The sequence below is a fragment of the Schistocerca gregaria genome, chromosome 5, assembly GCF_023897955.1.
Source record: "Schistocerca gregaria isolate iqSchGreg1 chromosome 5, iqSchGreg1.2, whole genome shotgun sequence".
NCBI lineage: Eukaryota > Metazoa > Arthropoda > Insecta > Orthoptera > Acrididae > Schistocerca > Schistocerca gregaria.
This window is the reverse complement of record NC_064924.1, coordinates 551839697-551853023: the sequence shown is the minus strand read 5'-3', so window position 1 is coordinate 551853023 and position 13327 is coordinate 551839697. Positions and strand designations below refer to the sequence as shown.

The 13327-nt window shown below is 43.4% G+C and overlaps 1 protein-coding gene across 3 annotated transcripts in view; it reads right to left on the bottom strand.

Annotated features, from left to right (window-relative positions):
- LOC126273160 (trichohyalin-like) overlaps positions 1-13327 on the bottom strand; it is a 1218599-nt gene that overhangs the window by 122435 nt on the left and 1082837 nt on the right. For all 3 annotated transcript variants that reach the window (XM_049976627.1, XM_049976629.1, XM_049976628.1), the window contains 4 exons: positions 12416-12568; positions 10289-10477; positions 9369-9508; positions 7025-9275 (listed from right to left, as the gene is read on the bottom strand). In XM_049976627.1, coding sequence (XP_049832584.1) covers positions 7025-9275; positions 9369-9508; positions 10289-10477; positions 12416-12568 — 2733 coding nt within the window. The remainder of the gene's footprint in view (positions 1-7024; positions 9276-9368; positions 9509-10288; positions 10478-12415; positions 12569-13327) is intronic.

The window sequence follows — 13327 nt, the reverse complement described above, 5'->3', positions numbered from 1 at the left end:
AGTGCCGGCCAGAGTGGCCGAGCGGTTCTGGGCACTACAGTCTGGAATCGCGTAACTGCTACGGTTGCAGGTTCGAATCCTGCCTCAGGCATGGATGTGTGTGGTGTCCTTAGCTTGGTTAGGTTTAAGTAGTTCTAAGTTCTAGGGGACTGATGACCTCAGAAGTTAAGTCCCATAGTGCTCAGAGCCATTTGAACCATTTTTGAACCAGGAGAAGCACTGCAGGCTATATCTGTTGTCAGCAAAGGCACTCGCGTAGGTCATCTGCTGCCATGGGCCATTAATGTCAAATTTCACTGCATTGTCCTAACAGACATGTTTATCGTACATCCAATGTTGATTTTTTTAGTTATTTCATGAAGTGATGCTTGTCTGTTAGCACTGACAACTCTATGTGAATGCTGCTGTTCTCAGTCATTAGCTGAAGGCCATTGACCACTGCATTCTCCGTGGTGAGAGATAGTGCCAGAGATTTGGTATTCTCAGCACACTCTTGTCACTGTGGGTCTCAGAATATTGAATTCCCCAATGATTTCCAAACCAGAATGTCCCATGCGTCTAATTCAAACTACCACTCCACAATCAAAGTTTGTTAATGCCCATCATGTGACCTTAGTCACACTGGAAACTTTTTCACATGACACTACTGCCATCTGTGTATGTGCATATTGCCGTCCCACAACTTTTGTCACCTTAGTGTATATGCTTCGATATGCAAATGACTAGCACTTCATTGTAACCACACAAAATAAGCAGGAATAACACCACCTGCATTCTGTATGCGAGGAAACATTATGCATTGGGTTTATCATTCCAAAATCACAGTTGAATGTTGTTTGTTTGTGAGAAGATAGTGCTATATCTCGTGTAAGAAGGAGGAACATCTACCAGGACGTAGAATTTGAAACCAGCTTGATGATAGCTGGTCAAGTCTATAGTTTACTATTCCATGATGTTTATGCTTACACTGGTTGTAAGACACTGAAAATAAATGTCAACTACTCATCAAAAACTACATAAAACTTGCAATAACTTTTTTGCATAAATGAAAGCTAAATTTAGCTGTAACTAATGTGTTGTTGAAATGAATGAAATTATCAGCATATTTTGATGCATGTTCATGTGTTGACTTTTAAAGCTGTGGCAAATAACAGTTTTGTGATTTCTTCCATCGCCTCAACTCAGATTAACTTTTGCATTCAGTTCATTCAAAACCCCAGAAAGCTATTTAATATGCCTTCTCAGTGCCTCTCATACAAGAAATAAGATGATGGGGCCATGCAATTCACCAAGATCCATAACTCTACACGTATCTGATATTGTATAAGCCCTCAGATTATCATCTCAACCAGAAAAGAGGAGATGTGTGTGTTTTAAAGGCTTGTTTTAATACTCTGATGGCCATTAAAGCTGCGAAACACAAAGGATAGCAACTTACAAAATTTTATTTACTATGCATACATAGTACAGCAGGAAAATTAAATTTATAGCTGATTTGAGTGAAAAAAGGGTGCAAAATTTAGTACACAGACCTGCCACCTCTGGTAGCAACAATGACTCTTACCCTGTTGGGCACTGAGTCAAACTCAGTTTGGATGACTGATATGGGTACATTACTTCATTCATATTGCTTAAATCCTGTGCCACAGTTCATCAATTTTAGTGGTATGAGAGTCATGGCATGCCAGTGTCTAAGCAACCCATGACCAGATGTTTCCAGTGGGTATAAGTTTCGGAGTGTCTGATGACGAGGGCAACAGTCAAACACCCTCTTTATCCATGTATGTCAAGACAGCACTGGCAACATGCAGTCTTGCATTATCTTGTTAAAAGATAACATCATGGAGACCTCAAAGATACGACACATCTACTGGCCTTACCTACCATAAATGTAATGATTGATGTCTGAAGCACTGGCTATGTAAACCCAGAGGCATTGTGTACCCAATGACAACCCTTACAGTCATGCCAGGTGCTGGGCCCAAAAGACAGTGGCAAATGCAATATGGCAACAGTCATTCTTCGTGGAGAGTCTATACATGAATACATCCATTGTGATGCAGTATGCAAAATCATGAATCATCCGAAAAGATAACTCGATGGCACCACTGTGTCCAGTGTTGTAGTTGGATGCATCACTGTCAGTGTATTTCTTTCTGCTGCTGAATGAAGGATATCTGCAGCAATGGTCCCCTTGCTGACTGTGTTTGGTGCTCCAGACAATGTTGCACTGTCTGTGTGTATACCTGTCTCACTGCAAATAAGCCTACTTCCTAGTCACTTATGTTACCCTACTTATGGATGGGTGTGATCATTCCTCTCTTTCAACTATTGGACACAAGTTTCTAATCAAGGGTCAATTTTCTTTGTAAACAAACATTTAAAATTGACTTCAGCATTTCTGCTTTGACTCTGCTACCCTCATCAATTTCATTTCCTACATCATCCTCGAATGTCTGGACACTAATATTGGTGCCATTGACCACCTTTACATACGACCAGAAGCCTTGGAAATTTGTAAGAAGTCTTTTGTTAAGTTTCTGCTATATTGGTAAATAAGTACTCTATTAGGTGCCCAGTACTTGGGTCAACTAGTCTTTTAAACTTGAGTCCCAGATCCTCTAGATGTTCCTTCCCAAGGTCAATGTTTCAATTTCCTTCCTAAGTTATTGCATGATTGCATCTTTATCTTGTTTGCTGAATATGTAAATCTTTCTCCTAGTTTTAGCTGTCCTCGTACTTTGGTACTCATTATATCTATAATTGCCTTGATCTGCCAGGTTAGCTGAGAGCGCTAATGTGCTGCTTCCTGGACTCGGGTAGGTGCGCCAGCCCCAGATCAAATCCGCCCAGCAGATTAACGATGAGGGCTAGTGAGCTGGCCAGCCTGGATGTGGTTTTTAGGTGGTTTTCCATATCCTCCTAGGTGAATACCAGGCTGGTCCCCACGTCCCACCTCAGTTACATGACTCACAGACATTTGCAACACGTTTGCACTATTTAATGATTTACACAGACAGCTGGGGTACACTGATTCCATCCCAGGGGGTACAGAATCGTGGCAGGAAGGGCATCCAAGTAACCTTGCCAAATCCACTTGTAACCATGCGAACTGTGGGACAAAGGCATAAGCTAAAGAAAGAAGATATCTATAACTGCCTTGTTGTCACTGATGCTGGTTTCAACATGGGCATCATCAAAGAGATATTGTGTATTGGTGTCTATAAACTGCATCCATCATCTACTTTTGCACTCACGTAGCCCATTGAATATCTCAAGCAAGAGTGGTCAAGAGACACATGATCAGCCATTTTAAATAGGTCTGCAGCTTTTATAAAATTTCGTTTCCAACCTTCCTTTAAAATGTGCATGATTAAAGTGTCGCATACTGTCACAGGAGCCACTACATATTACGTCAGTGAATTAAAGGATTTATTTACATCTCTGAGGAATTACATTCCACTCAGAAGCTATCTGACAAATACATTTGTGTTCATGCACATGACAATGAGAGGCACATGACAGTGAGGTCTTTGGCACCTGTTCAAAAATGGTTGAAAAAGATAAAACATAAAAAATTTCTACCAGCTGCTATACTAGTACAGATTACAATTATTGTACTAGGTAGTAGATGATGATCACAATGTAGGAGGCAAAATCCAGAGACATTCAATGACCAGAAAAAAGATGGAATGCTGTCTGCCATGGGAAGACTGAAGGAAATATGACACTTTGAACTCTAAACTTGTAGTGTGGTAGTCTTTTATGATAGTATTCAGAGAATCACTGATTGTCTACTTTTAACGATGCCACTTAAAACTATAGTTCGGTATAATACTCCATAATGGCATCTAAGAGGTACCATCCACATTTATGATGTTTCACACTTATTTGGTCACACTGTACTTCAGAATGAAACAAAATTTAAGGAAAAATTAATATGTTGGTCATTGATGAGACAGTGTTCTAATAATGGGCTCACTGCAGTTGGAGAGATCTTTGGTTATGGTTGTGCTAAGAGTACAGACAAATTTATCTGCAGTCTGTGATTCAGCTGTCATTAAACTTTGAAAATACATCACAGGTCACTTGTAATAGTGCTTTACCACAGTGCATGAAGAAGAGGCATTCATTAGCCCATGTTAATGTTATATTTCATTATTCCCTGTCAGATTTATATATTTTTCCAGTCTTCACATTATGGAAATTGAGCTTTACCTGATTATGCAAATGTCTATGCAATAAATAAATAAAAACAAAATAAAATAAATCTATTCTCCTTATTGCCCAAACATATTACAGCACATTTGTGCCATTATCAGTAGGTCATGGTTCATTCAGGCCTGAGTGTCTAAATGATTATGTTTTGTAGGACCTTCTTTAAGTTGCCATTAGATTGCCATAGCTATTTTGTCGTTGGTCTTGTCAAGAACACCCATATAATAGTTTAAGAGGAGAAAACTGGTCAGTATCAAGCATGTTTTATATTCCAGAAGATGAAAGGTGAAAGTAGCAAAGTTCCACATGTGACACTGTCAAAAACCTGCATAATACTGACTTTTACATCATTTTCTGGAAAGAAAGGCACCTAACTACACTGTAATTTTTCCTTTCCCTGACAGCTAGGGGTGGGTCCATAGCCACCATTTCCCTAGGTATGAGTGCCCTGAGTTGTTATGCTCATAGACGTGTTACTACCTTCCAAATAAAGGGATAGAAACATGGTATGATACATGTTATTGAAATTAACAGCTCTGACAAATTAAAATATGAACACAGTGTATTCCTGCTGTGTATTTGGTCCCTATTTAGGCGTTGTGTGTGCTCTTCACTAAAATAATATGTATCCTATTTCTGTGCTCCTAACTGCAAGGGAGTAGCATGGATATGAGGACAAGAACAACTACCAAATCTATAACAAACTGTTTGATCACTTAAAGAAAGTACTACAAAACCTAATATTCTAGATACTAAGACCTGACAAAAACATGACCCAATGAAGATGGCACTACCATGCTGAAATATGTATTAGTAATAAGAAGATTAGTTGTGATGAGTCCAATTTTTATCGCGCCTGCGTGCGCGTGTACCACATACGCATCTCTGGAGTTGCTGCTTAAAGACAGTATATACAGTGCTTGTGAAAGCTGAGCATCATATTCTGCTCTGATTTCCCTGCATCTTATTCAACACCCTAACAATGCAATTGCACCACGTAACACACATATTTAATAAATATATAACAGTTATGAGCCGTTACATACTTCAAACACTACCTCCTATTAGAATTAATCAGTGCAAAGTAATTTTTTTAACAAGTAAGTATTTAAAGAAATTTTAAACTAATATTAAAATAAAAAGAAAATATGTACACTTTAAATTATATAAAGTAATTTTTAAAATCTACATACAAAATCAGAAAAATCAATATATGCTGTCTTTGACAAAAGAAGACTGTGTATTAATGCTTTTCCAAGAACTGAAATATTGGCTCATGATCAACAGAAACAAAAGCAGAAAACAGATTTCATATCCTGGCTATCCCTTTAATGGAGTAGATAAGTGTTAAGAGTAAGAAGAAGATGAGCAGAAGATATACAGATGTTGTAAGGAAGGAAAAGTCACTTGGAAACTTTCCTACTCCTCTTCCACATTTTGCTTAACCTTTTTACTTTTGGCTTACTACTTTTTATGCCCATCACAAAGAGTATTGTCACTTTTAAAATTCTTGGATGTGACACCATCTGCATTTAATTTCTATAGCCTCTGTTCTTGTTGTTGCTGTTTAAATGAACATCAATTAAACACTCTTCCTTTGTCACAAAAGAAAAAAAAATTAGATCATTACAACTTATGGTAAGTGAGATGCAAGAACTACAAAGGAGTAAATTCCAGCTATACACATTCTGGCTTCTGACACACATAACTAACATGGAACATAAACATGAAAATGATATACAGTACAAAAACGAATGTACATCAATAATAATGCATTCCAAAAATGTACAAAGGTTAAATTAGGTTCCAAATGAGGGCATGACCTATATACAACACACAATAAAAACTGAGAAGCAGACATCCATTACAATGGCATTTTCCAATACAAAGCTAAGTGCTATGTCTGAAAAATCATAAGAGACACTGAAAAGCAGCATATGAATCTGAAATTAAAAGAAACATAATTCTCTAACAGCATATCACAAACATAACATTATCATCAGAATAATGCCTGTCACACTTAAAGCTGTAAATCTCATCTATATACAACATACCCATATTATATGTACAGTTATTTGAAAACATGCTCCACCCAGTAAAGAAAAGCTACCTTGAGGTAGTTTTGTTTGGAAAATAAATTGAAAGATACATGGACAGGAGCTTCAGACTTCACTGCATCAATAATACAAAACAAAAATTAATTTCTGAAACAGATAATACATACATAATGCTACATACCTGACAATCATTAAACAAGTGCAGGATTTGAATAAAAATAGTTACAGGAAAATGCTCATAAGTCATAACAAAAATGAACAAGTGTGGGTTGGAGGATATGCCCAAAGAATACAGGTACAGTGTAGTAGCATGCCGAATTCTAACACTCAGCTTTCATAGTGTGCCAGTTGACTTTCAATAAAGAAAATTAAGAAGCTCAGTAAATAAAATTAAATTGCTGTATACCCTGTCATAACGAATATGCCACACAACAGAAAGATGACTTTCAAAACAAGAAATGGGCACAAAAATGCACTGTCTTAGTAGCTGTGTAATATCTACTCATAAAAGAAGTACTGGTAACTTTTTAAGAGAAAGTTTATTCATTATGACAGGGTTCTTAATTCAGTAATGGTGGCAAGTCAGTTATTTTGTTCATATCAAACTCAAATAAGGACACAAAATAAGCAAGCTCACAAAAAGTCCTCGAAATACGTCAGGCACACAATCGAAAGAAATAGTGTGATATAAATATGTACAGTGATGCAGAAAATAAACCTGTCACATTTTGGGCAATCCTCCAACTAACCTGGTTCTTCTCCAGCTCCTGAACTAGCATCTCCAACTGTGCCTGGAATCGTTCTCGCTCAACAGACGCATTCTTCAGTTCAGCCTGCGACTTTTCGAGCTCTTTACGCAGTCTGTTCAGTTCCTCGGCAGCAGCCGGTGGCACCTGTTGTTGCTGCTGTTGTTGCATTTGGGCCATCTGTTGCTGTTGGGCATTCATCTGCCTTTCTACAGCCTGCACCCTTTTCTGCAGTTCGGCCACAGTCCTCTCCGCCCTATCGGCCCTGTCCCGTTCGGCCTCCACGGCACGGCGCCACTGACCGGTGTCCGCCTCTGCCTGCGAGCCCAGCTCCTGCAGGCGGCGGTCCGCCCGCTCCGCCCTCTGCCGCTCTCGGTCCCTTTCCCTCTGCAAGTTCTGCAGTTGTTGCTGGAGCTCCTGGACCTGCCGGTCTCTCCCTTCCAGCGATTCGGCGTCTTGCGCCACCTTGCGGTGCTCGGTCTTCAGTCGACTGAGCTCCGACTCGGACTGTTGTAGCTCCTGCTGGAAGTTCATCAGCATGTCCTGTGACTTCTCCAGTTGCACCACTAACTGGTCTCTCTCGAGCGTGAGCTGTTTCACCTCGGACTCCATTTTCGCCATCTGTTTCTCTAACCTTTCCGCCTGCTTCTCGCGCTTCTCCAGTGCGGAGTTCAACCTCTCCTTCTCCCTCGCAGCTTGTGCGAGCTCCTGCTGCATCTTGGAGGCGTCCTCCTGCAAACGTCTGTCTGCATCCTGCCGAGTGCGCTGCTGCGCTTCCTGCATCTGATCGGCGGCCTTTCTCGCGCGGAGCAGGTCCGCCTGCAGTGCGTCCCTCTCCGCCTGCAGCTGAGCACGCTCGTCCGACGCCCGCTGCGCGTCCGCCTGCGCCCTCTCGAGCTTTTCGTGCAGACGACTGAGCTCCGTCGCCATTCGCTCAAACTCTATCCGCGCAGCCTCGTTGTTCTCCTGGTACTTGCCGAGGTGCAGCTGCGACTTCTCGAGCTCCCGCGCCAGGCGCTGCGCCTCGGCGTCGGAGTGTTCGCGCAGCTGCTGCGCCCTGGACAGGTCGGCCTGCGCCTGTTCCAGCCGCTCGCGGAGCTTGTCCACCTCGGCAGCGCCCGCCCTCTCCACCTCGGTGCGGCTCTTGTCGCCCACCGCCAACTGGCGCTCCTTTTGCGCCAATTCGGAGCGCAACCGCTCGTTCTCCTTCTCCAGTGCTTCGGAGCGCATCTGGAGAGTCTCGTGTCGATCGCGCACTTTCTCGCACTCGATGTGCAACCGCTCTATCTCGCCCTGCTGCTTTTCCTGGGTCGCCGCCATTTTCATCGACTCGGCCTTGCCGAGCTCCAGCTCGAGTTGCAGCTCGTGCAGGCGCTCCTCCTGCTTCTCGTTGGCCACCAGCGCCCTCTGCATCTCCAGTTGGCTCGTGTCCAGCCGCTCGCGCAACTTCTCGCACTCTGCCTGCAGCCTACCAGTTTCTGCAGCCCACTTCTCCTGTTCGAATTGGTATTTACCTCTTACACCTTCCGCGCGCTCCAGCTCCATTCGCAGACGGACTGCCTCCTGCTCTGCCTTTCGCGCTCGCTCCAACTCACTGTTCGTCTTCTCGAGCCTATCCCGCAGCCGCTCTATTTCGGCCTTGAGGCGATCCTGCTCCTCCTTGGTCCTCTCCTGCGTGTCCTGGTACTTGCCCATCCTGGCAGCGTACCGCTCCGCTTCCTCGCGCAGCTGCTCCGCCTCGGTACGGTAGCGCTCCAGCTCCGACTGCGACTTCCGCAGCTCGGCCTGGCCCTTGTCGTGCTTGTCGTACATCTTCTCCAGCTCCACCTGCAGGCGGGCCATTTCCTCCTGGCTCTTTTCATTTGCAGCCTGTGCCTTTGCGCACTGTGTGTGTGCGCGCTCCAGTTCGAAACTGAGGCGCTCACTGTCCCCCTGGTACTTCTCGCGATCACTCTGCAGACGGCGCATCTCGATCTGCGTCTTTTCGTATCGCTCGCGCACCATGTCGAGGTCGACAGCCATGCGGTCTATCTCCTCTTTGAATTTCTCCTCGTTCTCCTTAGTGCGGCCCAGCTGGAGCGCAGCTCGGTCGTACATCTCTTGGACCCGCTGCAGCTCGTCTTGTGTTTTGCGCTGATCTTCGCGCGACTTGGTAGCCAATAGCTGAGCCTTCTCCACCTCCATCTCGAGTCGGTCCTTCTCCGCCTCTGCTGCCTCCAGTTTGTTCTGCATTCGGTACACTTCGCCCTGCGACCTGTATAACATATTAATCATCAGTAAAATAAACAGATAAGCAAAAGTTCAAACTTAACTTGACAGTAGTACTACCAAATCGAATGTGAGATACCTATCGTATTTTTCGAGCATACGTTCAAACTCTTTGTTTGCGTTGTCTCTTTCCTCCATCGCTTTCTGTGACACTGTCTGCGACTTGTCCAACTTATCTTTCAATATTTCGATTTCAGTTAACGCGTCGTCTCGTTCCATCTGAAAAAAAGAGGAGCATATTCTTGTTATTCACTATTACTTAATGTTACTCATGTTTGCTTTAATAATCAGTTAAAATATAGTGGCCGAAATAGTATCTGAATTAAAAAAAAAAATGCAGCATTAAACACTCTAGGCTGACTGCACGACAAATTCTAACTTTGTCGGCCAGTGATCACTACGTTACTGTCCGACATTCCACCATTGCTACTGAGTAACTTCCTCGCGTATCTATTATCTACCAGTGCTGGTCACGGCCTGGAAACTATATCTTCCATTTATAATTGTCAAAAATGAATCCTTCGCCGCTTCAGACTTCCTCGCAGAGAGACACCGCAACAGAAAAATCAGCATTCCGTTTATTCTGTTTTATTTATTTTTATTGCCGCTGCTGCAATACTTTTAAATCCTAGTAACATTGCTAAATGAAAAAATTTGAAGGCATAATAACTGCTTAACAGAAAGAGAAAACGTTTGGATATAAACCGGATACGCGTTCTTCCACTGTCCTTCAACTCAATTACAAAATGCGAAACAGAATAGACCTCTTTACTAACAAGTAAAAGACTATTGTACAAGGATATTTGCGGCCTCTAACTTGTCTCGAGCGAGCTTCCGCCAGTGTAAAATAACCTCACCAGCAGTGAAAATTCAGAGAAATAACACCTAAGTCGTCATCCTAAATCCCACAGACTTCACGTTATGAACGACTTGGCACACAATGGAGAAAATTCAACCAGTTGAAATACAGGATGATACAATACATTAAACTGACGGTACCTGAATTTTCTGATGCATCTGCTGCGCTTTGTCCCATCTTTCCTTGATCATATCCAGCTCCGTCTGCATGTTTTCACGTTCCCTTTGCGCCTTGGATATTTGGCCCTGTTGGATCTCAACCCTTTCTTGGAGCTTTTCACATTCTTCAATGGCCCCGTCTTTCTCCTTCTGGAGTCTTGCCATCAACATCTGGATATAAATTTATTTCATTGGAACAGTATTTTACAGTAAGATGAGAAATGATGACTAGCATAAAGACCAACTGGCAGTGGTGAATTACAGATGAGTCTCTGTCGGTCCAACTCTATCAAAGAAATCGCTATCTCACGAAAGATCTATTACCTTCTGGACCAGCTTGTGAACTGTCGAAATATGAGCCTCCATATTTCTCACGTAGTGAGTTGTCAGTCTTAACCAGCTCAAAGCTTCATCTCAATCAGTGTGACGACCCGAGAGGTCGTTGGGGATCATAGATACTACTGTCATACAGGTGATGCCGTCACAGGAGCAACACATGAAACGTTATGTGCGACATCCTCAAGCCCCTGCCCCCCTCATCCCCCGATACCGGAAATAACTAGGAGGTCCCGAATATAGTCAACTGCTTTGGCTTATTCCTATCGGTGCAGGCCATATTCGTAGCCGGCATTAGCCGAGCGTGTCAAAGGGGACACGCGACACTGCTAAGAACGTTTTCCCTGAGTGTTGGGGAAGGGATGGATACGTCCCGTCGGTGGGCACCCGTGATCTCCAATTGATTTGGGGGCGAACGGTTTCGTTACACGAAAATCTAAGACGCCCGCGTGAGTTACGGCCCTTATAACACCAGGAAAAGAGCTTGGTTTTTCCAAATTAAAAGCACTGATGTACCTGCTCTCTTTTGCCCACTTTCTTTACATTTCTGGCACAGAGCTATTGGCTCACTGGCACTCTCCTTACTTAGCCGTTTCTGAATATGTGCTTCAGTGGATTTTTACACGGGCTACATATTTGTGTAATCAAAGGTGCATGAAGGAAAGTCAGAATTTTACCCACTGCGACTTCTTCTGTGAAATGGCTGTGTCTGAGGCGAATTAAAAAATGCGAACGACTCTAAGGGTAGTGCTTCGTTGACAGAGTTATAAAAACCCAGTCTGGTAAAGGTACAGATTTACATTGTTTAAATCTGCCACGAGTGCCTCGAGATTATTTTCAGTGTAAGGACATCCCTTTCATATCTACCTTTATCGTATGAAAAACTACCAGGTTATGCTGCAAATCCTGAACAGACAGTGAACTCGTACTCACAACTGCCAAGTTGCTATTACCTGTATTTGTTAACAAATTCATGTATATGTCTGTTCCGCATCTCCTCCACTTTTTGCCTGGGGTTAAGATGGATGTGTGGATGAGAACAGAGTGATGTGGGAGATGGAGGTAGGAGTAGATGAACAGAGAGATCGGGTAGAAATAGATGGATAAGAGGAGGAAGGAGATGGACAGAGCAGGGAGGAGGAGGAGATGAAAGGGAGGGGGGAGGAAGAGATGGACAGAGAGAATGGTGAGGAGGAGATGGACAGAGAGAGGGGGGTGGCAAGTAGAAGGTAGACAGAGATATGGGGGAAGGAGGAGATACAGAGAGGGGGTAGGATGAGATGGACAGAGAGATGGTAAGAGGATATGGACAGAAAAGGGGAGCAGGAGCTGGACACAGAGAGGAAGGGAGATGAAGATGGACAGAGGGTGGTTGGAGAATCAGTTGGACAGAGGGGGGAGAGAAGAGGAGATGGACAGATGGATGGGGTTGAGGAGGTGGAGAGGGAGGGAGGAAGGGATGGGCGGAGATGGTGGAAGAGGAGGTGGAAAAAGACGAGGGGAGGAGAAGATGGACAGAGAGAGGGGAGGGCATGGGATGGACAGAGAGAAGAGAGGTGACGTGATAGCCAGACAGATTGAAGAGGATGAGGAGGAGAGGGGCAAAGATGTGGTGAAAGCACGAGATGGACAGCGAAAGGACGTAGGAGGATATGGACTGAGACGGGGGAGGAGGAGACAGAGAGTGGAGGGGGAGATGTTTGCAATGTATGTGACATACATGCGGGCGAAGCTGCGGGTAAAAAGCTAGTAAATTTAGCGGAGGTAGTGTACCTGGGCTTTCTCATACTTGTCCCTTAACCGGTCGACCTCCAGCTGGACCGCCTCTCGCTCCTTCTGCAGTCTTGTCGCTTGGCCTAGTGCCTTATCGAGCTGCGACTGTACGTTTTCAAAATCGTAGTTCTGCTTTTCCTTTTCCATCTGGAGCTGCAAAATAAATGTCACTATTAGCACTCTTATTACTCGTTATAATCAGTTATGAATATTTATCCAACCTGATCACAGCACGTGTTCAATGTATGAGGGACATTGATAACTTGGTAACTTTAGGAGGTATAGGACCAGTTTACTATTGTTCCATTCAGGTGACTGGTGAGTGGAGCTTATCTACAATGGGGATAAAACGTCATACTTGTTGCAAGACTAACCAAAATATTCCTCTGAAAATCCTAACAATCTACACGTAGCACGATGCAAGTATATTCTGCACGATGTGGAACGGGCCTATACAGCGCCTCAGCACTATTCCCTCGCAACAGACGCTGCAATATAAAGCAACGTGAACGTGAAAAGGTAGCCCATATTTTTAACACACACAAATGGTGTTGTCAGGTTGCGTCGCAACATGTACTTCATTATTTGATCCCTCTGTCTGAATATCAGACGTTCATCATTCTCGCACAACATACGCGTATTGATTGGCTGATGGTAAGTTATATGTCCCAAATGATCGAGGTCTTATGTCGTACAGAACTTCTGCAAAAATTCCAGTGTTTGGATCAAACACGTAGCAAAAAAGAAAGGAAAATTAAAGAATGATGGCGAGTTCATTAGAACTGGACTTCGAGCTCAAATTCGACACGGATAGAGCAGAAAATAGTCCTTGACCTTTTTATGGGAACGATTCCGGCATTCACTGCAATATTTTGAGGGAAACTGCGGAAAATTTTAATCTAGATGGCTGGA